General features: G+C 42.4%; 1 protein-coding gene across 1 annotated transcript; it reads right to left on the reverse strand.

Annotated features, from left to right (window-relative positions):
- Nucleotides 1-2432: 2432 nt before the first annotated feature.
- On the reverse strand, nucleotides 2433-21759 carry TSEN54 (tRNA splicing endonuclease subunit 54). Its single transcript, XM_063425477.1, has 11 exons — nucleotides 21656-21759; nucleotides 19991-20155; nucleotides 18530-18593; nucleotides 17070-17153; nucleotides 8641-8739; nucleotides 8063-8115; nucleotides 7787-7873; nucleotides 7082-7689; nucleotides 4516-4576; nucleotides 4312-4431; nucleotides 2433-2722 (listed from the first exon to the last, which is right to left on the reverse strand). The coding sequence occupies exons 1-11, from the start codon at nucleotides 21661-21663 to the stop codon at nucleotides 2572-2574; spliced, it is 1500 nt and encodes a 499-aa protein (XP_063281547.1). The 5' UTR covers nucleotides 21664-21759; the 3' UTR covers nucleotides 2433-2571.
- Nucleotides 21760-25433: the final 3674 nt, after the last annotated feature.

A 25433-nucleotide genomic window follows, 5' to 3' on the forward strand; every position in this document is an offset into this window, starting at 1 on the left:
ATCTTCACACCAGCTGGTTCCTCGGCCCCCGGGATGAGGTGCAAGCGGAAGAAGCCTCGCACTGCAAATGCCCCATACCACGGGGGTTCAACAACGGACTTTCCAACAGTTAACCTAGTCTAAGTTTCAGACGCAGTTTTGAATTGTTACCGTTACATATTTTTTCCCGCTTTCACTACAACACTGTGAGGTGTTGGTCACATACCCTCTAGAGCACACAGCAGAACCTAAGTTATGTGCCATTCCAAAGAACAGTAGCCAATATACACTTAGTCTCCCCCCCCCCCCCCACCCCGAGCTTCGGGGTCATGGAGCTCACTTTATTCCCACTTGGGCTTAAACACGCACCAACACTTACTAATAGACTGGCAGCCCAGACACACCTATCGGAGTACTTCTCCAGATAGTATTGCCATACAAGCAGGCAACTGGCAGACACACAGCCCACACACGTACACGCCCCAGTTACGTGATATGCTCTATAAGCTAAGATCAGTGATATCGGATGTCTGCCATGCTCTACACTTGTCCATAAGCTAATGTATATTCACCTCTCTTCGCCGAAGTTATCTTGTATATTAAATTTTTAAATAGGTGTTGACATGCTGGTATGATCGCAACTAACACTGTATTACCCAAAGCTTATGTTATTTTACTTATTTGTCTCATGTGTTAAATTTGCTCACCTGCAAAATAAATAATAAAAAAAAAAAATAATAATTATACTTTAATCTCACACGAAGCTCCTGTCTAGCTGGCTATTAGCAGAAAAGGCAGGAGATAATTCTAGAATATTAACCGTGAATATTATCTATCCAGGTCCTGGAGCCCAGTCATAAGGACACAACGATCAAGATGCTATACATTTTAATATACCAGCACCTCAGAAGAGATGCATTTTGACTTTTTATGAAAATCTGTTTATGTATAGGGCCTGTAGCTTTACTGGACTTTTTACTGGGACTTTCATTTGGCGGTATTGTTACTTTGTGTATATGCTGTGGTGCTTTGCTGCTTTTAATTTTGGCCATTATTGCAGTACCATACCACGCTGTATTTTATACATATATCTGCCTATTTTTGTCCTATATTAATATTTTAATATAATATTTCATCAATTAATAAACCCTTATTTACTCTTGAATTTGTGGAGTCTGGGTCTTCAACTGAAAATTATCGAAAGCCTGAATAGGCACCCGAGAGCGAAGTACATAGAGCTTAAGAGGCTCCATCCTTGTGAGTTCAATCCTCATATGATACAATTGTTTGTTTTTACTTATATGGAAAACACTATGTATGTCTCATTTGTTTTACAGATGTAACCACCATATCTATATCTGCAATAGGTGGTATATCCTTTTTACTCTGTATATTTTCCTAAGTGGGTGTGAATTATTTTAATTGTTACACTGCAGAATATATTGGCGCTATATAATGTTAATAATAGCAATAACCACTAAACCGGGAATTAAGGGAAATTGATCCTGGAATTGAACATTTTTGGCAAAAAACAAAGTACTAAATTATTGTGGCCTAAAATGTAAAAATTCACTTAAACATTCTGACAATTCACACGTTATTGAATAACCCCATGTCCTCAATCTCACCACGTCTAACAATGTGCCAATTCATTTCCATCTCATTTCTGAGGACATTTCTCCTATATCTCAAGGTATCCTCAGACCTTAATCTGTGTCCATCAGGTTTTTTTCTTGTTTAGACCACAGCATATAATCTAACCTTCAACTCTTAACCTATTTATAGAATATCTTTCCGATACATTTTGAAGGAGTTTGGAAAATTTAGACTAAGCTTTTTTTTCCCCCCATCTAAAAATCTAGTTTTCCAAATTCAGAAAATTAAATGCATATTAAAGGGACACTATAGTCACCTGAATGACTTTAGCTTAATGAAGCAGTTTTGGTGTATAGCACATGCCCCTCACTGCTCAATCCTCTGCCATTTAGGAGTTAAATCCCTTTGTTTATGAACCCTAGTCACACCTCCCTGCATGTGACTTGCACAGCCTTCCATAAACACTTCCTGTAAAGAGAGCCCTATTTAGGCTTTCTTTATTGCAAGTTCTGTTTAATTAAGAGTTTCTTATCCCCTGCTATGTTAATAGCTTGCTAGACCCTGCAAGAGCCTCCTGTATGTGATTAAAGTTCAATTTAGAGATTGAGATACAATTATTTAAGGTAAATTACATCTGTTTGAAAGTGAAACCAGTTTTTCTTTTTCATGCAGGCTGTGTCAATCAGAGTCAGGGGAGGTGTGATTTAACTCCTAAATGACAGTGAATTGAGCAGTGAAATTGCAGGGGAATGATCTATACACTAAAACTGCTTTATTTAGCGAAAGTAATTTAGGTGACGATTGTGTTCCTTTAAAGGATTATACTCTCTCGCTTTGTAATTTCATAAAAAAGTGCGTATCAGACAGATTTTGTTTTTATTTTCGATAAAAATGAAAGTCAAAAAACAATTCTGGGTCTTGCAGAATCGTCCACAGTACTAAAACCATTAGTCCAATGAATCAGTTAGGTAATAGTGATCTTCTCGCCACGTATCCCTAGGGGTAGACATCCACTGGAAGCTGGAAATCCTTAAATGTGTAAAAGGCAACTTCTCCACAGTTCACTAAGGCAAACACTACAGGTACATCTCCGCTTCGTAACGCCAGGCACTTTACTGTACGCAGGGAGGGGATTGGCTCATCGAAGCTACAAGTAAAACAAGACAGCGTTTATAGAGACGGAAGATTAAAAAGCTGAGATGTTAAGAGTACTAAAGTTATCCATTTTAACAAACTTAATAAAAACCATAAAGGAATACACAAAGCATCCCAACTACTAGAGTGTGCTACAGTAGTTATGGTTCCAGGAGTGCTCTTGCACCCGCTCCCCAACGTTAGCAGTCAAACTGCTTAAAGAAACACGTAAAAAACCATAACCACTGAAGCGAGTGATGGTGGTTATGGTGTCTAAAAGCCTTGGAGCACCCCCTTCAGGGTAAGTAATGTAAGTAAAAGAAGCTCTATCTGAGGTCAGCCCATAAGTGCGGCGCTTAGCTCATTCACTGAGAGTGATCAGGTGAGAATCACAGCCAATGAGGAGGGTAGCAGTGTCTGAAGGACACCAGGCAAAACGTTAAACCATTATCAAACTGTTACTACCAGTACCATTACACTAGAACCAAAAGCAGGATGACGCTGAATAACTGTGCCCGTAGTTAAAGTACAGCAGTTTCCCTAGTTTACATGAGTGAGTGAAGCCTTTAGCATGTTCTTTATCTTTAAGCTTTTTAAATGAAAAGAACACTCCAAGAACTTCTACAGCCCACTGTAGTGTTAACAACAATAAATAAAGTCTGGTTAAAAACAAAAAACAAAAAAAAACCATACAATGTTATTTTAAGTTGCTCAAAATCATGTGAGTGAGACTTCTCATCCACTGTATATTACTATTGCTTTACTCTATTACCCACTGTCTTTACTCTATTACCCACTGAATACCGTTTGATTTACATGTGGTAATATGTATTTGTTATTGTGTGCTCTTACCATTTTATATTATCTGTTTGTAGCCCACTGTAGTGGTTATGGTACCAGGAGTCCACAGACGCCATGCGATTGTGAGATGTCAAATCATTTTAGTACGGTTTTACAACTTACCTGGTTCCAGTTAGGCGCTTGTGCTGCGTCCATTTCATTTAGTCTTCTGCAGCAGAATAATCTTGATTGCTGTACAGAGCAAAGCATGGCCAGGCTGGACCGTGATGATTGGTTGAGAGCGTCAGCTGAGTGCTCTGAGCCAGTGAGCATTGGCTGTGCTTTGCTCTACAGAGACATCTGACTTGTGTTACACGGGTGCTTTGCGGGGCACAGGTAAGTTGTCAATCTGTGCTAAAACGATTTAATGCCATACTGTGATACAGTACCTGGGTACTCGTGGCACTTTAACCACTACAGTGAGCTTTATGTTGATTGGAACACACATTATTAGAATCACCATTCCCCAAGGATCTCTAGTACTTAAAGTGTTATATAAAAGATTCACATTATTAGCTAATTGATTAGCTGATTCAGACAGGCACCTTCTCTATATGGTTCTTCTGCTAGCTGAGATACGAAGCTGCCATTTGGAAGAAATAAAAACCCTCCATTGAACTTTTTATCCAAAATAACATCTGGTTAATTCATATTTCACTTAAAACCCAATCCAACTGTGCTTCTAAATGGTCTAAACAACAATGTGTAGGATTTGGAACACTGAAAGTGAATCTGTTTCTAATGTTCGATCTAGTCCCATACCTGCACACACAAATTCGAGCATATGGCTTTCCTGGTCTGGACTTCTTGAACTCAGAGGTTCCATCAGCCTGATGCACATCAAATAGAATCTGAGGCATATCTGGTGCATAGTTCTGCAACCTGGGGGACAAAATGTGATTATTACATGATCTACCATCCTTTAAACATTGATTGGTTCTCTTCCTGCACAAAGTACAGTCTCACCTATCGCGATCATCCAAAAGGTGGGATTGATGCATCACTGTGATTTGTTCCAAGACAGAAGCTGTTTACAAAGACAAAATATAAAAAGGTGTAAATACTGGAACAACATGCAATCATAGGGTTGCCTTTGCACATGCAGGGTATGCACAAAGACATTAAATTGGGTCTTTAAATGGAAACAAAAAGGCAACAATTTTGACTTTCAATTTTATAACATGTTATCTGTATATTACAACTATTTCAAAGGTAAAAATGGTACAGTTTTCTTTTTATCCAATTCGAAGACATTTGGATTTGAATTGACACACAGCTACCTGTTTCCCGACAGTAATCATTTTATACATATCCGTAGAAGCCAAGAAGGTTGGCGACTGTGCTATTTCACCCAAGGAAACACATTTAACCCTAAGCGTCACTGTGACTTAAATGTGTCACTGTGCAAGAACGAGGTGTTTATGGTCAGCAGTGAGTTTTTCAGCAATTTGGTCAGAGCAGATGGGCTAGCCTTCACTCCCCACTTGAATCATGACCTCGATGCTGGTCTACTGGTTGTCCTCCCTTGCATCACTTTTGGTAGGTACGAAACACTGCATATTGGGAACACCTCACACGACTTGACGTTTTGGAGATGCTTTGACCCAGTCATCTAGCCATCACTAATTGGCCTTTGTCAAAGTCACGATCTTTTTGCTAGCCCATTTTTTTCCCGCTTCCGACACATGAAAATCAAGAACCAACTGTTCACTTGCTGCCAAATATATCCCACTCTTTGACAGGTGCCATGTAACGATGTAATCAAGGTTATTCACTTCACCGGTCAGTGGTTTTAATGCTGTGGCTGATCAGTGTATAAATGTCTTGGTTTCTTATGAAATCTGCACTTTTATAAAATAACCCTGCAGCGATAGGCAATTAACACCTTAAATACATCAGGAAACGGAAGTCCTTCAGATGTTTGGAGTGCTCTTAAATAGTGAATTACGCTGGCCTTGTATAGCGTATTACTCGAAATACACCAAATTTGTATTCTGCTGAACCTCTCAAGTAAAACACCAACAGCAATATCTTTGCTAAATATTTGGGGAACTCATAGGGTTAAGTTACAAAGATGCCCAAGTTTTGATATGCCTTTTCTTTTGTTCCAATAATTTTTTTGCGTTACCAAACGGTAACCAAAACAGAGTAAAGTTTTAAAATTCTTTCCAAATTGTACCTAACCCTAACCAAAACCCTTAACATTCTTAAAGAGATTCTACAGCCCCCCCCCCCCTTTTTTTTAAGTTTATGTTTACACGTATAATGCCCCCTAACTAAGAAATAAGCATTAAATCAGGTTATTACTTACCTGTAATCCAGCACAAAGTAAAGCTCCCGGTGCCGTTTCCCACGCGTCTTTGTGATGTCCGGGCTGCTGTGCCAGGTCCAGTCATGTGCTTTTCCTAGAGAAGCCTCTGATTGGACACATACAACAGCCTGTGTGATGGTCAAGAGCGAAAGGGAGAGCAAGGGAGAAGATCTTTACATCTGTCACCATAGGTAACATATGCACAGAATTGACATTAGGCTCCGGGCTGCCTAAGTCACATGTGCCGGGGGCCATTTGCAACCAAAAATGCAGTTTACTGAAGATATGCACTGTTTCAAGCTGAAACATTGAACATCCATAAAACCCTACCCCCATAACCACTTCAAATCACTGAAGTTACCATGGTGGTTGGAGTAATCCTTTAAGCTGACTGTGCCCCAAATTGAGTGACAGCTGTAAGAGCCAATCACAGAGTTCACGTTGCTTTAGTTGCCAGCATGTAATGCAATCTCCACGAATGTCTCCCAGGGCAGACAGCCTAGAAGCAGATGAATCCATAGTTCTGGATTGCTTCTCTTGTGAGTAACAGACAATGGCCCAATGCATGTTGAATACAGCATGTGCCCTCTACAGAGACTATGTGTAGCCCTGGAGCATGGTCTGACAGTTTTGACCAGGGCAGCCTCTGTATAGGAGTTGTTGGATGTCTCATACTTGAGATATCTAGCAATAGCCATTACATGCCATGAGCAGCAGGTACAAGATGTTCCCATTTTGTCCTATGGCTTCACAAGATGTGGAATGCTGACAAAGTGAGCAGGTGCCTCGTGAAGCCACCCGGTTGCTAATGCTGGATTGCCTTATTAGTGAGGAGTGAGATAGTATAGCAGCACTTGGGACTGCCTATGTACATCAATGGTCACTATGCACAAAGTGTACACTTTTTGTCGACACTAAATGCACGACACCAAACTGCATATTTGTGGAACATAGTTGACCTGTCTTTAGACTTAAAAAACCCTTACAAAATAAAACATACATGCAAAACAAAAAGAGTCAGAACATACAGCTGGACAGTATACATCCAAATTTAGCAATATTAGGCAAAATAAAAAATTACATAAAACCTAAAAAGACATAACATAAAATATAAAGCAAAGACATAATAAGTGACTGCGATAAGATGTGTTTCAAATAAAGTATAATAATTTCTCATTGACACTATTCATTTCTTATTAAGTTTCTCTGATTCAGCCTCACCTGTGCTCATCCCATGTTGAGGTGTCACCAGTGGAGTTATGTTACCGGCCCAGAGATGATGAGGTCTTTCTTTCTGGCTAGAATGTCCCCTATCCTGCAGGAGTTTCTTGTATTCCTTCCAGCTCGTACATTTCTGCACCATGGGGTCTGCGTTTATGCTGGTCTTGAACCGTTGTTCCCAATCATACTGCTCTTGTTCCCTTCGGGACATTTTGTCCGTTTTCTGATTCAGCCTAAGTCTCCATAGTGATATGTCCACCTCTCGCCCGGCTACATTTTCTGGCAGAAGTTCATGTTCAGGCGGGGGCAGCAAGTTGCAGGAATGGTCCGGGGCACAACTGGGAAAGAGGATTTTGGAAAAGTCCCAACGGAAAGGGCTTCTTAATTTTGCCACCTGAGTGTTCGCTAACTGGTTGGCAGATTCCAGGTTTATATCTTCTATGGTATCAGCAATACGAGCACCCTTGGATGTGAACTGGTTATCAGCAGAACAGCTTCCATTGTTAATCCAGACACTCGAATTCAAAGATTGTTCTACTTTCAGATCTTGTATGTCCTCAAACACGGTTTGTTGATCTTCTTTGTTTTGCTTTAATTTCTCTTTTAACCTTAATAAAATAAAAAAAGGAAAAGAAAAGTAGTATGCGTTTTTATGTGTTCTGAATCAGATTAACGAGAAAGGTAAAAAGGAAACCAATTACTTACTTTGGACTGGAGCTCCGCTTACGTTTTTGACGAGCTCTACTGCAAGGTTGAACATTAATCTGCCTTTCGTAAGTGGACATAACAGAACTGCAGAAACAAAGTGATGGAGAGAAGAGGCAGGAGACGAATGAAAGGGGTATTTCATTACGGACAACAGATCAACAAAATAGAAATAATGTGTAAACTGTGGGGAAAAGGGCTCGCAAGGTTTTAGTACCCGAAGATCAAGTAAGAAAAGCACAACATCAACTCTGCTGCTGTATTGAAACGTCTTACCTGGCTTTAAAGCGGGTGACAATATAGCCCAATCTCTTCAAATAACTGTAAACCTGTAATTAATCCAAGAAAAAAACACTGGAATGTTAGACTTGTGCACAAGTTGGGTTTGGAATAGCAGTTTCTCTCTGTGTATAACACTAGGATTGGCTCATTAGTCTTTGGATCATTAGTCTACACCTCCAGGAACCTTAAAGGAACACTCCAAGCACCGCAACCACTAAGCACGCAGACGCCACCACTTCATGTAAGTAGTCAAACTGTTTTAGAAGGATTTGACATCTAACATGGGGTCTGTAGGGTGACACTCTTCACCTCCATTAGAGATTTCAGAGTAGCATTGGGTGAGAGTGATCAGCCAGCTCATTAGTGCAGGGCTTAATGAAGGAGAGCTAATAGAAGGTTGACTCAAGGTAAGATGTCAAACTGTTCACAAAAGATCTGATTACATGCAGGGTGGGGCGGCACTCCTGGCACCATAACAACTACAGCCCGCTATACAGTGTCTTTAACCAGCCTGCATCTGTGTATGGCAGGTGTACTCCCATAATGCTGGATCACTCCAGGCTGGTATATACCTGGTATTGCTGCATTGTGATGGTCTGATGGGTAAGCAGCCTCTCGTATGCCTCCTGGACTGATAATTGTAATTCCTTGTAAAATATCTGAACGGTGCCCTGGCAAGAGAAAAACATAAATTCACTAATAAGAATGGATTAATTCAAAGTCTGTCTACATTAGGAGGAGAGACGAGGATCAACAGCTGCAGGGCGAATTCATGTCTAAGAACGGCTTTGTGTAAGCAATCTCTGGGGGGTAAATTAATGGGGATTGCCATTTTATCTTGTCCTGCAATAGATAATGAACTCATATGATCCGTTTCTCAATAGTGGACAGGTTAATCAGGTCTGAGATCAATTATCTTCTATTTAAACCGGTTTTATCAAATTCCAATGGCCCGATTACGGAGTCTCGCTGAACTTGAAATGCTACTGTATGTATTAAATGTTACAGCTGCTCCCACCTCCACGCTGGAGTTCCCCTTTCCTGGTCCCCCCTTCATGTTCAGGTCTAGGATTGAGGATCTTTGATCATGACAACGGATAACTTCTCTGCTTCTCTTCTGATAAACTTTACTTAGGTGCTCTATACTTGGCTTGACATTAATTCCCCAGTTCACGGTGCTCGGAAACCTTGACTGCTTAACTAATGTCAGCCTGGGATCTGGAACCTGGACGTTCTTTGTCCTGTAAGTTAAATATTGGACTGCTATACTCTTTCCAACATAAACTTATAGATCTCACTGCGTAAGTGCCGCTAAATAACTGAAATGAAAAAAAAATAATTAACTTGGCCTTAAATTTTAAAATGCACTTTGAATTTTCACTTCAGTAAATAACCCTGAGATGCTGACTGATTAATTGTTGCCAGACTGCGCCTTGGATCAAGGTCACAACTCCCTCTAATCTCACTACTTATATTAATCATTGCCGCTGATTGACCTCACAAAGGAAACACTTGAAACCTATAATGTCCAATTCTCTCAGTATCCTATATATTCACTTTGTGTTCTAGTACTCTATTGATTCAACTCCGTTATTGCTACAGACTAATTCTTTTAAAACAGGGTATCTACTTTCAGATGTAATTCATTTTTCTTAAATGTAATGGGTACATTTTCACTATATTAAGCTATTAAAGTGATTTGTCATTGTCTAAACTAAATACCAGTATTCTTCACACACATAAAACATATTTGTTTTCATTTTGTTGGTGATCTGCACATGAGCAGTCAGTGTCCCTGGAGGGACGAAACGCGTAGGACTACAGAACTGACAAAAATCCATGCTTTTGACTTCTACACCTGCCGTTTTAAAATGACATGTAAGCGAATAAAATTGTTATGCAGGGGGGCGGAGCCAACAGCCGAACAGAGCGGTCGCAACTCTAGCGAGCTCCGTGGCTACCAAACTTACACACGGGAAAAACTGCACATATCAACCCCCTAAAAACGTCAGAAACAAGCTTATTACCCCAACAACTTAGACGGCATGGGAAGGAAGACAAAAAAACTAAAATCGGACGGGACACATCCAGGTGTTAGTATCGGAGACCTGTGGCGGAGAGCACAGGGGGCCCAAGAGTCTCGCATGGCGGACTACTCAGACTATCTGGACGGCCTCACTAACTCTGATGGCCCATTTTCAGACCAAGAAGAGGTGACCCTACCCGCTTCACGACCACCGACGCACCCCAAGACACAGTCGGATACGTCACCGGTCACGAAGGCGGAGATGAGAGAGCTGTTGGCGGAGCTCCGACGGGGCATTCAGGCCGACATGGCGGACATGAAGAAAAACATCCAGGGTCTGTCGGACCGAGTGACTATCGTCGAGCGAGACTCCAGGAGCCACACGCAGCAATTTACAGGGCTACAGAAGACTGTGGACACTCTACAGCAGCAGTACCTGAAAGTGGAACACAAAATGGCGGCAATGGAGGACACGCGGAGGGCCCAAAACCTCAAGATCCGGGGAATTGCAGATTCTGTCTCGGACGCCGAGGTCCCCCACCTCATCAGACGTCTGGTAAGCACGATCCTCCCCGCGAAACAAGCCAAGGGCATAGGCATTGACAATGTATTTCGTATACCCAAACCCACAACTGCCCCAATGACGGCATCCAGGGACATTATAGTTACATTTCAAAGACGCCACGACAAAATGGCAATAACGGCAGCCCTCAGGGGACACACGCCATATTCCTTTGAGGACATGTCCCTCTCATTCTACACGGACCTATCTAGGGGTACAATGCGATGGCGCGCTACCCTCAAGCCACTCACCACCTTACTCCGCGCACACAGCATAACTTATCAGTGGCGCCCACCTCATATGCTACAGGTGTTCCATGGGAATGATACCTACCTGATTGCCGACCTACGAGAAGCAGAACGACACCTAGCGACATGGGGCCTCCCTCAAGACGCCCTACCGCAGCCTACCAAACCCGCCGCCACTCATACATGGAATCCGGCCACCTCCGAAACATTTGTCCCGAGGAGACTCCCCCAAGCAGCGACAACGCCGAGCTAAAATTGACACCATGAGGGGACTCACAGATCCTCACCCGACATTCAACACGGCTCTTTGGACTGTGTGGTCTCTTATGTACGCTGCACTTAGCAGAGGTTACCTCCCGAGACGCACCAGAACTTCGGATGTTCGACAGCACTGGCCTGTTCCCAAGCTACTCACCTGGACGCAGAACAAGCTGCCTGAAGTTCGAGATGGGACACAAATGACCACACGCCCAGAGTCACAAACTTTTCCTTGTGTTCGTTATGTTATTATTGTTTGCCTGTCTTACACCTCCATTCAGGTCCTGCCCGACATAGAGTTACCTATGTATAATACTTGAGTGCGAATTTAGTCCGACCACCTTTCAACCTGTTTGACGCCAACTAGGTTTCCTGACTAGAACAGCGCATTTCCCTGCAGGCCCATTAACTCAGTGGAATCTGTAGCATATATTGCTAGGCTTTTACCTGCATCCCCCTCCCAGCTAAATAATCATCTGTTCTATGCCCTTGACTGGACTTGTAGGGTGTGTTCAATATCTAGAGCTGGACGCCAGGCTCTGAGGGACTGAAATTACCTACGCCAGTGACCTGTTTCCACTTTTTCAGCGAATTTAGCAAGCCCAGACTTATCTCTGTTTCGTAAAACCTCATGCGGCAGTACATATAGCTGCATTACCCACTTCGTTGTGTTTAAATGTATTTTGTGGTTTTGCAAGAAGAACTGTTGTATATCAAAGGTTTTCTTGGGGTCTGTTTTTGACTCCATTATTAGCACGCAGAGAGCTCAGCGCCCTAGAATACACTGAATCACTCAGACAGCGATACATTCCTGTATTGTATTTTCGCTATGATCGACCGCTTTAGGCCCATTGTTAGGTACTCGCTGACCACTGTTGGAGGTTTGTTTAATAATTCATGGTATCATCACGTGCAAGAAACATAGTACCCGGAGCTAACATGTCTTCCCTAGATATCCTCGATGTTCAAGCAACCTAGCCACGAGCATAACTCCCCAAAATGCGCCTCAGCAGGGGTTTTGTAGGTACCTCCCCTCCACCATCATATTTAAATCCCTAGCACTGTCCATAGCCGAGTTAAGAAGCTTAACGCCAGTACTCCATGTAACCCGTATGCACTAAAAAGCAGAACAGGGGTTGACACGTTCCCGTTGTTCCTTTAGGTAAAGCGATGCCTAGATATAAACCTAGGCAGCTCTATCCCATGCCTACCTAGCGTAACCCGCCTCAGAATAATTGCTCAGCAGAATTGCTCAACAGGCTTTGTTGGCATTGTATCACTAGACGACAGCATTTCCAATATTTTTTCTATCTGGAATTACTCTTTTGAGAATTCAAATCATTTATGTTTATGTAGTTAATCTTGTGCATCTCCTAACAAGCCGAACAGGTTAATTCATCTGTTAAACGACAATAATATATAAAAATTGTGCAGAATCCTCCAAAAGCCTCACTATTGTAACACTACGATATGTTGTGTACTCATTCATGCTGTTGTGGCATTGTGAACAAGATGTGTTTGTTATTCTATGCACTAATAAAATAAAGAATTAAAAAAAAAAAAAATTGTTATGCACTTTATATTCAAACTTGCACTTTCTCTTCCCATAAATGATCCTGAGCCTTTCTCTTCCCATAAATGATCCTGAGCCTGCCAAGGTTCTGAAGCAAGAGAGCGATCTCTTCAAAGATTATCTGAAAGCTTGAAGTTGGCCAATTTAACATATTTTTTAGACAAACGTTTATACACAGTTACACACCATGTTGTGCCTTTCTTATTTTCCCCCAACTTTCTTGTTTTAGGTCTGTGGTTGAAGATTAGAGGAGATCTTCGGGATGGATTCCTTGCTGAAGTGAAGTTTTATTGATTTTATATTCCACATTTTTTTTGCACATAGTGTTTGCAACTTTTGCACATATATTTGCATAAGTTGTCACCACACATCATTATTATTGCCATTTATATAGCGCCAACAGATTCCGTAGCACTTTACAATATTTTGAGAGGGGGGGGGGGGGGAGGGAACAATAAATAGGACAATTACAAGAAAACTTACAGGAACAATAGGTTGAAGAGGACCCTGCTCAAACAAGCTTACAGACTATAGGAGGTGGGGTATAAGAAACATTAGGACAGGAAATATCAAGTAGGAGTGGAGCAGAGCTGGAGGAGAGAGCAAAGCACTGTCCCATAGGAGAGAGCAAGAGACAGGTATGTAAGGGAGAGATTACTCTGGGAGGCCATACGCTTTCCTGAAGAGATGGGTTTTAAGGCCCTTCTTAAATGATTGAAGACTAGGGGAGAGTCTGATGGCGGTAGGCAGGCTATTCCATAGGAGCGAGGTCCTGCAAGCGCGAGTTGGTCGTACGGGTGCGAGCAGCGGTTAGGAGGTGGTCACGGGCAGAGCGGAGGGTACGAGGAGGGGCATACCTATGGATCAGTGAAGAGATATAAGAGGGGCTGGAATTGTTCAGTGCTTTAAATGTATGGGTTAGCACTTTCAATTGACTCTTATAGGATACAAGGAACCCAAGGTAAGGACTGGCAGAGGGGGGCGAGGTGTGAGAGGACCGACTAGAGAGGAAAATCAGTCTAGCTGCAGCATTAATTACAGACTGTAGCGGGGCAATACGGCTTTTGGGGAGACCAATCAGGAGAGGGTTACAGTAATCCATGCGGGAAATTACTAGAGCATGGACAAGCTCCTTGGTAGCATCTTGCGTAAGAAAGGGGCGGATGCGGGCTATGTTTTTGAGTTGGAACCTACAGGACTTGGCAACAAACTGGATGTGAGACTCAAAGGTGAGACCAGAGTCAAGTATGACGCCAAGACAGCACGCTTGCAGGGATGGACTTATGTGGATATCACTGACTTGAAGGGAGAGCGAGAGAGGAGGATCAGTATTAGGCGGAGGAAAGACAAGGAGTTCAGTTTTAGAGAGGTTAAGTTTGAGAAAGCGTGACGACATCCAGTCAGAGATGGAAGAAAGGCAAGCATTGACACGTTGCAGGACGGCAGGGGAGAGGTCCGGGGAGGAGAGGTATATCTGAGTGTCATCAGCGTACAGGTGGTAGTGAAATCTAAAAGAGGCAATAAGTTTTCCAAGAGAGGCAGTATAAAGAGAAAATAGAAGGGGACCAAGGACAGAGCCTTGGGGGAACACCAACCGAGACAGGACGAGGGGAGGAGGTATCCTTGGAAAAGGAGACACTGAATGAGCGTTGGGAGAGATAGGAGGAAAACCAAGAGAGGACAGAGTCACAGAGACCGAGCAATTGAAGAGTGTGACAGATCCATCTATACAGACTAGTATTGCTGGTTCGTCTGTTTGCCTTTATTTTGTTTGATTTCCTGTCCGTATGCCCCTGTTCGTGTGTTTCTCTAAATACCGATTGAAACTACCGAACGGACGGCCACCCCGGAGAGGAGCGTGCTGCTGGTTAACCTCTTGGCCCCAATTAGAACGTTGTGGTTAACCGCAGACACCTCTCCATTCCATCCGTATGGGTGGTCGTCGTTTGTATGCCGACCACGAGGCGGCGGCCATTTTTGGGCACGAGGAAGATCAGCGGTGTTCGGTGTCGATTCTATGGAACTAAAAGCGGACACTTTATCTACCGAACACTGCTGGAAACTGCCGCCCGCCTTCTATTTCGTCGAGGCATACGAACACCGGTCCGTTCGGGAGTTTTGTAACGTACGTATGGACTTCGCCCAGATAGCCGTCCCATGGAGTCAATCATGTACCGAAAGACTTGTGAGAGACCTTGACTCCATGGCGATTGAACTGTGTACATCGGATCTGAGCGTTATTCGGTAGAAATATGCACTCAGATCCAGGCTGTGGATACGTTACACGATATTTATTCGGTATTTTAATGTATTTTTCATATTGCATTTAAAATGGCGATTTGCCTCTATCCTTGGAGATAATTATGTTTCTTCCCAATTATCTCCTGGATAGAGAGGAAGGATATATGGGTAAAATGGGGAGGGCTTACACTTAAGCCACTGCGATTGGCTACTGTTCTATATGTGTTACAGTCTTCCACAAGGTCCCCTAGGGGAGTGTCCACCTTGTGGGAGACCTGCATAAATACCAGGCAGGTAGCCCTCATTAAAGGAGATTCCTGTTTGACCCTCAAGACGGAGCTTGGTCTTGTTTGTGGGGGGAATTATTACTGGGAAAGCGCTTTTCGTATTTCTAGCTGTGAAAGGAGTTCGGCTGATTTTATGGTCAGGAGTTGCCGCGTTCACGTATCCTCCGTTCGGGAGTTTGACGGTCGGCTGTACAGAACCTGCGTTCCTGGAGAAGGGGAATATTTACTAAACGGCGGCTTCATCTATCTTGCGGTGAGTGTCATAACAGAGTTTGAAGGAGGAGAGCATGATCAACGGTGTCAAAGGCAGCAGAGAGGTCAAGGAGAATTAATATGGAGTAGTGACCTTTGGATTTAGCGGAGATTAGGTAATTCGTCACTTTGATAAGAGCGGTCTCAGTAGAGTGGAGAGGGTGGAAGCCAGACTGAAGAGGGTCAAGGAGAGAGTTGGAATTAAGGAAGTGAGACACACGGGTAAAGACAAGTCTTTCCAAAAGCTTTATGAGAAAGGGAGCAGGGATGTGGGACGATAGTTAGAGGGGGAGGATGGGTCAAGAGATGTTTTTTTTAGGATAGGTAATACAGTGGCATGTTTAAGGTCAGCAGGAACAGTGCCAGAAGAGAGAGAGCAGTTAAAGATGTGTGTTAGGGTAGGCACAAGACAAGGGGAGAGAGATCTGATGAGGTGAGATGGGACAGGATCGAGCGGGCAGGTGGTGGGGCGAGAGGAACGGAGGAGTGCAGCCACCTCTTGTTCAGTAGCCGGGGAGAAAGTCTGGAGGGTAGGAAAAGCATGATTCACGTGTGGTTGAGAAAGAGAACGGCAAGGAGGGGAGAATTGTTTCCTTAGCTGTTCAATCTTGTCAGTAAAGTAACATGCAAAGCTATCAGCTGTAAGGTTAGTTTGGGGGGTGGCCACAGCAGGGCGGAGAAGGGAATTAAAGGTGTCAAAGAGACGTCTGGGATTGCGGGAGCATGAACTAATGAGAGAGGAAAAGTAGGACTGTTTGGCGAGGGCAAGGGCTGCGCTGTATGAAAGCAACATGAATCTATAATGGAGAAAGTCTGCCTGGGTGCGGGACTTCCTTCAGGAGCGTTCAACACAACTCTGCAGATAGCGTGTTGATTTATTATGCCAAGGTTGGGGTTGTGTCCTCCTCGAGGTGCATGTTTGGAGTGGGGCTGCAGCGTCCAAGGCAGATGTGAGGGTAGTGTTATATGTGGAGATGGCCAGTGAGGGACAGGAGAGGGAAGGGATGGAAAGCAGTTGTGAATCAATGTCAGCTGACAGCTGCTGGAGGTCAATAGAGTTAAGGTTCCTCCTGAGCTGAGGGGGGTTAGGCTGAGGTTGTTGGGTGAGGGGGTAATTGAGAGCAAACTATAAGAGGTGGTGATCAGAGAGAGGAAATGGGGTGTTGCAGATATTAGATAATGTACATGAATAAGAGAAAATAAGGTCAAGGGTATTGCCAGCTACATGAGTGGGAGAATTAGCCCACTGCAATAGTCCAAGGGAGGAAGTAATTGAAAGTAGTTTAGAGGCTGCTGGGGTTAAAGGTGGGTTAATGGGAATATTGAAGTCTCCAAGAATTAGGGATGGAATGTTGGAAGAGAGGAAGTAGGGTAGCCAGGCAGCAAAGTGGTCAAGGAAGAGGAGAGGGGAACCAGGGGGACGATAGATAACGGCAAAGTTAGCAGAGAAGGGTTTGAAAAGGCGAACTGAATGAATTTCAAATGATGGGAAAGAGAGGGAAGGGGGGGGGGATATATTCTTCACACACGACAGGAATTGAGACGTATACTCACACACTCTAGTAAGTAGACTGCTTCCTCTGGTAGAAGGCACTGCTTTCCTTGTTCGGTGGACCCCATGTTCTGCCAGAATTTGCCCTATAATGAGAATGGGTTAAACAGAGATACTATAGTGACAAAATAAAGACACTGCTTAGTAGACATCCCCCAATAAAAACCATGTATGAATTTATTAATATAATTAATAAAAGTCTAAAAACAGCTTACAAAACCCAGTTGCCTTGTCTGCTGCCTTGGCAAGCCCTTCCTCCCCAGCCCAGACTTTCTATGGTTGTCCAATCACAGACTATCCAATGCAGCTCAATGAAAAGTATTTGCAGGGCAGGTGCTGTGTGCAATTGCTGCCTCTTGAGTTTAGCTCCACAAACCAGGAAGTAACCGGACCTGTTCCGTGCTGCCTAATGTCAAATCTGTGCATATTTTACGTAGATCGTCACAGTGCACCACAAGCTGTCAACGGATGTAAAATTTATTTTCCCTGGCAAGCAGAGCACGTGCAAGGGGAAGATCGCTTCCCTACCATCCCTTCTCCCGCCCCCTTCCGCAAAATGGTCCAATCAGAAACTTCTCTGAGAAGCCTGTAACTGGACCGTGTGAGTGCCGGGTGACATCATGACTGGGTGTGGAAGATCATCGCCCGCCTAGAACTGGATTAAGGAGAGTTTAAAAACCTCTTACATGTTTCAGAGGAGGGGACCTAACAGTTAAGTCCCATAGTGAAATTGTAGTGTAATTGTATAATTTGTATTTTAATTACCAGGGTTGGAGTAAACCTTTTAAGACTGTGGAACAGCAGGTGGCAATGATGAATGACCACCTACAGAGTTTACATGTAAAAAAAAATTTAAAGTTAGAACACGGTCTGATGATAAGACTGCACCAAGAACCGGTCCACATTATTACCAGTAAATGATTCTGAGTATCTGTAGTCACAGTGGTGCTCTTAAAGATCAAGTGTTAGCCCCAATCATGTCTTAAATTTAGCTACAGGCACTCAGACCACTTCAGCTCATTGAAGTGGTGTGAGTGCAGTGTCCTATCCCCCTCAACCCCGGAAAGGTAATTATTGTAGCTATTAATAATTACCTGCTAGGGTTAACTCCTCCTCTAGTGGCTGTCTACCAGAGAGCCACTATAGGAATTTCCAGGCTTTTAGGCACCTAAATGATGCTGGACGTCCTCACGCTAAGCATGAGGCTTCCAACGTCACCAGAATCCACATAGTAAAGCACTGAATAATGCCTTGATAAGGGAAAATCATAATGCGAGCACAGCTATTGCCGCGCATGCGCATTGGGTCTCCCCCACTGGCTGACGTCGGCAGGGGAGCAGTAAAGGCGGACCTGAGCCAGCGCCGAGGGACATCGTTGCTGAACCCAGGTAAGTGACAGAAGGGGTCTATAAGCTCCTCTTTAAATGTAATCCATAAACGCATTTTGAACTCGAACTCTTACCGCTGGGGATGTCAGCTCCACCAGTTCTTTCTGAGGCTTCCAAACACCTCTCACCAGGCTGCCTCTGAAAAGATTTAAAAAAAAAAACCACATGATTTACTGATACGTTTAGAATATCATCTATGTTTTTCTCCTTCTCATGACACAAATATCCCACCAGTATTACTGCGCCAACTCTGACCATTCATGCTCTCCATAATTATCTTTCTCCCTCTCTATTCTCCGACACCCTCAAATTTACAGACTCAGAGTAAAGCCATTTAAAATGAGGAACTTCTCCCGCCTGTCTATAAATTTGTCGGCACAGACAATGGACTGACAATGAGTGCAGAAAACTTGCCACAGGTCCTTCACTCTGTCAGCACAGCATGGTTCTTAAGGTAACTTCCTACTGGGCGCTGTTAGTACTGGCTAGGCAGTACAGAATCAGAGTGACTGGCGTCATTCCTTTCGAACACCAGCATGGTGGAAATGAGGTTAGCATCACAGAGGAGGTTAGTCTTGCTTAACCCCTTAAGGACCAAACTTCTGGAATAAAAGGGGATCATGACATGTCACACATGTCATGTGTCCTTAAGGGGTTAAAGGAACACAAACCTGTATTCCTGACTCTATAGTGCTATAGAGCTTAGCCCCTTAAAAGCAATTAAAACACCTTATTTCCAGCACAGCCCCCTTGGTGACATCAGAATTGATTAGTCAATCCAATGCTTTCCCATTGGCTAAAATCGGCAAGGGGCGGGGCCAAACACTGTTTTGGCCAATCAGCACCTCCTCATAGAAATGCATTGAATCAATGCATCTCTATGAGGAAAATTCAGCGTTCCCATGCTGAGCATGGAGACGCTGAATTGCAGTGCTGCCTACTGTGCAGCACTGCCCCAGGAAGCACCTCCAGTGGCCATCTGAGGAGTGGCCACTTGGAGGTGTCCCCAGGGGCATTAAAATGCCTTTAGACAATGATTATACTCACCGGAACTACATTAAGCTATAGTTGTTCTGGTGACTATAGTGTCCCTTTAAGGAAATGTCCTTTAGCAGGGCAAATGGAAAAAAAAGCCAGCTTAGAAATGATTGTTACAGAAGCATAACACCCACAAATATGAAAACATGGCAGCGCTGGATAGAACGTGAAATATATAAAAAAAATTCACTAAATACATCATGTATCTCTGATATAGGATGTATTTAGTGGATTTGTGGGTGACTTATGAGAATGTGAGTCTGTCGTCAAAAAAAGCCTCAGTGAAAATGTTTCAATATCAAACGGATTTTACAGCACAGTGTGTTTACTTTAGAAGTTATATTGTGTGTGTGTGTGTGTGTTGGTTATACTATTCCTAGAAGGAAAACCACAGCTGACTCATGTATGGAATTAATTGATCTGCTGTGGATACTCAAGAATGCGCTTGTGCTTTTCACAGGTACGAACAAATGGAATATAGGAAATAAAACACTCACAGGCGTTCCACACGTTCCTCTCTCAGCAACTCCCATTGTTCTTTCCGACAGATTTTCACTTTCTCATTCTGCACCTCCGAACCGTCTGGCAAAAAGTCCTTCTGTCCATGAGAACGCTGAGGGAGAGTTTTCTCCCGATTACGAACAGAAAACAGTTCAGATGGGCTGTAGAACACACACACAATGAGATTTGTGTTGCCAAAATGTATCTCACTTGTTAATTACATATTTCATTATGTAGGAGTAGTGTATTATAATGAATTACCTTGTCAAAACATTTCAAAATGTCAAAAAGGGACACTTTGATTTTAGGGTTTGTATGCATGAGCATTGCTATTCCAAGAAATTTCAGGCTACTTCATGAAACAATGATAACGATTTATAGATTTAAAAAGAAATTTAGAACATGACCCAGTTTTATTTCTAAGGGACACACCAAGCATCCAAAAATATAAATCATCTCTGCCCTTTTAACCCCTTAAAGGCACAGGCAAGTGTATCAATTAAGACCTGGTACTGCTTGGTGTGAACAAGGATTTAGCTCTGCTCACACCATAATATTGGGGTGTATCAATACATCCTAATGGCATTAAAACCCAGCATAGTTAGTACATAATGATACATCCTAATGTCATGAAGTGATTAAATCACTTTGTTTATGCAGCAGTACCACACCTCCCCTTAGCCATTTTCCAACTGATCTTACAGCGCACACAGTGGGATTACTTTAAAAAGTTCTTATTTCCTACTGACACATTTCCTAATCACACATGGGGGACTGTTGCTAGCTCTAGCATGCTATAAACAGAGCAGGTAATACGGAATTCTAAGTTAAACATATTGTGCATATGGGAAGTTTAAATATTAGACCGCGTGTGTAGAGAGAGCCTGCAAGTCACAGCCAGGGCTGCATAAACCGTTTCAACGTCTAAATGTCAGACGTAAGCAGCGAAACTGCATGGGGTATTATTTATACACTAAAACTACGTACTTCATAAAGCCAACGTTCTCTCGGTGCTTAGAGACCCTTGAAGTTCCCTGACTACTCATACAAACGAAAAGAAGAAACGGTTAGAAATAAGGAAAGAAAAACTCTTAGGAGGCAAGCTTTTATTCCTGCACCAGTCTGTTAAATATATATGAAGGGACCAGTCTGAAACCGTATTTAACGCTCATGTTCGGATTGGTAAAAGACTATATATACATAGCGTTGTTTAGTTTGCTGTGTCAATAATGTAACTCTTAGAAGTCAATGCTTGACTTTCTTCACGCTGTAAGCCACGTTGCATCAAATCGATTTACTATAAATTTATTCAAAACCTAAATATATATATATATATATGAAGGGAAAAGTCTAAGCTTACAAAATGCAGATTAAAAAAATATACATTTTTAACAAAAGCAGTTAAAATGAGAAAATTTTATTTTTCTAAATTTAACCAGGCAATGTATACAGAACAGTTTCTGCCTTGATAAACCCTCATTCGGGTTACCTAAAATATACTCTGCAGTCACTAGTGACACTCTCCATATACAGCTAAAGCCCTGGGAAGCAGTCCTTAAAAACCAGTGACAGTTGTGGGCTAATTTCCTGTCTGAGATGATAGAAATCACAGCAGGAAGTAGGGCTTGAAAAGAAAAGGAAAAAAAACAAAAACTCCGCACCTTAGCATCGCGATCAGCCAGCACTGCTCATCCTAACACCTACATAACACAACGTGCAAGGGGAGCTGGCGCGTTGCTGACGTCACCAACGTCCCCTGGTGAGGACGTCATTATGCGTGCCAGCCCACTGGAAGACCCAGGCAGGTTGTTAACGGTGAGTTGTTGTATTTTCTCTATTAGGAATGCGTCTCGCGCTTTGCGTTTGAATCTGAAACTTTGTTGCAACATTTGGAATGCGGACATACTGACATTTTATAGAGCACCTTGCACCCATGACTACAACACAACATTTTTTCACATTGACTTCACTTATGTACAAATAAAAACCACCAGGAAAGTTATTAAAGGGGGTATTCACTAACCTCCAACAAATTACAATGTGTTTATGCTAAAATATTTAGCTGCCACTTTAATGACCCCCACCCCAGAGCAGCTGTTTTCCAGAATTCAGGGGGAATGTAAAATTTGAGGCCAATGTAGCAAGTTTAGAAACATTTTTAGTTTTTACAATTTGGCTACTGTGACCGTCAATTTGAAATTAATTTTAAATTCACGTTTTACCGAATAACCCTGTTAGCCTTTTGCAATTCTGATTTTATTTAATCAAATAACACCGCGTGAAAACAATCCGCAGGGGAGATAAAACTTCACAATTTGAAGCAATAGGAAACAAATGTTGTTGTCTTTTCCTCCTTCCTAACCGAAAACTGTTGAAAGCGTTTCTCCAACCACTTCTGCTTTTTGAAGTGGTAGGAGTTTGGACGTGCTCTGTCCCAGGCTTGAGACACTGCACACCTTGAGTAATTGGCACTTGTGTGCCAGACGCAAGTTGCACACGTGACATTGGCAGCCCAGAACTCGGTTATGGTGTGCCTAATGTCAATTCTGTGCGTAAAATAAGTTTGTTGTCAGTGCACACTGCCGACAGAAGCTACCTGCCCTCTTGAATGGGTCTCCGTCTCCGCCAGGTTGTCCAGTGACATCCTTAATACTTCAAATCACTGGTCATGCAGCTTAGAGTAGCCCGTCTAAACACTTTTTTTGTTTGTTTCTTCTATTGTATAGCGCTGCAGAATATGTTGGCGCCTTATATATAATATATTTTGATTCAGCCATGTATAAACAACATTATCATCTGTGTATTTATCAACCTCTAGTTATTGGGAGATTGTTTTAATTCCTAAAAATGCCAATTTATACGCTGGCATGAGGACATCCAGCGTCAGATAATGGTTTTGATTCCAGGAAGCCCAATAGTGGCTGTCTGGTAGACAGCCACTGAGGGCAGACTTAGAGCTGCAATGTAAACCTGGAATGTTTTACAGTGCAAAAGGGACATAGCACCCAGACCACTTCAATGAGCTGAAGTGGTCTGGGTGCCTACAGTGTCCCTTTAAATCACTTTTGTTTAAAGGGAGACTTTATGCACCGAGTGCAATAGGGACACTGTACCCAGAGCACTTCAGCTCACTGAAGTGGTCTGGGTACGGTGTCCCTATTGCACTTAGTGCTGCAGTGTAAACATTGCAGTTTTAGAGAAACTACAATGTTTACATTGCAGCACTAAGACAGCCTCTAGTTTCTGTCTACCAGCCAGCCACTAGAGGCACTTACGGTATTTTACCAGACTTTAGGTCACCTGACGCTGGACATCCAGCGTTAATTAAATCCCCATAGGAAAGCATTGATTCAAAGCTTTCCTATAGGCTGGGCCTAATGTACTACTAGAATTATTTGGAAACCAGTGTATATATAACTTGAAGTTGTATATGTGCGTAACATCATGAGTGAAAAAGTTTCAAGAGTCATGAAAAATGCTTGTGGGTTCACAATAATAAAGTATAAATAAAGTTCTTTTTTATCATTCCAACTTGCAGGAAATGGATAGAAGTCAAAATCAGGACAAGAAGGAATGTGTAAAAGGTATACCGGATCACGCTTCTCAAAAAGGAAAAGATGGTTCTACAGAAAAAAAATCTTTACAACCCACACCTGAAGGATCACATGAGGTCATCCCACAGTTTCAAATGGGCCAAAAAAATGTGGACGATATGCGATTTATGATAAGCTGCACTAATTGGTACTGAAGAGCAGTATATCCTGCAATATGTACTTATTTTTCAGTGGTGGTTAAAGAGAACCTCAAACACCATAACCACTACCGCATGGTTCATTGGAGTCTTCTCCGCAACAGACAGGACTTCACTGCACTCGGAGAGACTATATCAATTAGTACCATGTGTCTCTCTTCAACAAAAAATCCACCTATTTTTGTGTCCTTATTTAGGAATTAGGAAACACTGCTCCATATGATTCTATTAAATAATCAGACTGTATATATATATATATATATATATATATTCAGAATTAAAAAATATACTGTGTGCCTCCATTACAGTGCAGGATATTGTTATACATTTGGATGTGAATAATTTTCAAACAATATTGGGGGTGGTATTAGGTTAAAAACCAAGATCACATTCAGCATAAATAATCACCATGTTCTCTATGCGCTGAAATTATTCTAATATATAGTTAAATAAAAAATATTTTCTATTGGCATATCTAATTTGAGAGTGCAGTATATATATTTTTTTAAATTCTTTATTTTTAGTTTGTTTGCATGATGTATAATACATATGTGCTGGTAATGCCACGATAGCAGTGACCGGCTACTTGAAAACAACATAGATGTGGTGATGTGGGATTATTAAAAAATCTATTATTGTACTTGCATTGAATTATTGCACTAACTCCATTTTAACCTGACTTCTTCAATCCTCCATTTTGTCCTCCTAACCTGACTTCTTCAATCCTCCATTTTGTCCTCATAACCTAACTTGTTCATTTTAAAACCACCTTACGTGACAGAATTTCCTAGCACATCTAATACAATAGACAAAGACTGTATTTTCTGTAAAGACATGATTAACACAGGAATTGCTGACTTTTCCTTAACTTGCAACATAGTATAATTTGAAGGCCATGAGAACACAGTAGTAATGAAATGTTCTATTCATAAGAGACCTTGCACCTGGCCACGAGGCCTGATATCACTGACCGTGTAAAATGACGCTCAAGACCCCCTTATCCCCACCCGTGTCCAGAACAATCCCACCTCTGGTGGGTGGGCACGGGACTAACCACTTCATTTTTGAACCAATAAGTAATATTGATAGGAGGACACTAATCCCGACACTTAACAATTAATCCAATTGATGATGTTTATTTGCTGATATTCTAATAATCAATGATGACGCAAAATGTCTCTTAAAAGGGCCTGCGCGCCCGCTTTTTAATCACTTGCCAATAAATTTTCTCGAAGTTATTTTAACCTGAACTCCGTGTGTCAGACTTAATTACTTCAGCGTATATACGCAATTCAATTTTACTAATTTGGACAGGAACAGATAGACATTTAAAACATTTTGGTTTACTGCTAAAAAGTACCATAACAACTTGGCGCCCAACGTGGGGCATCGGGCTATGTCCGGCCGGTGAGCCGTCCTAAGGAAGACAAGGGTGGACGGAGGAATCCGGGGGGAAGGAAAGGAGACTGATCACCTCCAGGTACACGGTAGAGACTTCTGCAGAGCCACCGGTATGTTCCGGCCCCTTTGATTGACCCGTCCACGTGTCTGTGACTGCTTCCCGGGAGGACATCAAAGACAGGTAATATCTTGCCCGGTGTCTCGTTACTCACTTGTTTACCTGCATTTTAGTCTATCTGTTGCCTGGGTGTGTTTGAATTGTTTGCCTGTTTCCCCATTTTGAGATA

Source organism: Pelobates fuscus, chromosome 6, assembly GCF_036172605.1.
Source record: "Pelobates fuscus isolate aPelFus1 chromosome 6, aPelFus1.pri, whole genome shotgun sequence".
NCBI classification, from domain to species: Eukaryota; Metazoa; Chordata; class Amphibia; order Anura; family Pelobatidae; genus Pelobates; species Pelobates fuscus.

Coding starts and splice junctions, on each gene's coding strand:
- TSEN54 (XM_063425477.1), bottom strand. Junction 8,116..8,640: donor TCACAATGCAGCAATACCAG/GTATATACCAGC, acceptor GATTAATTACAG/GTTTACAGTTATTTGAAGAG. Junction 7,874..8,062: donor GTCACCCGCTTTAAAGCCAG/GTAAGACGTTTC, acceptor TTGTTTCTGCAG/TTCTGTTATGTCCACTTACG.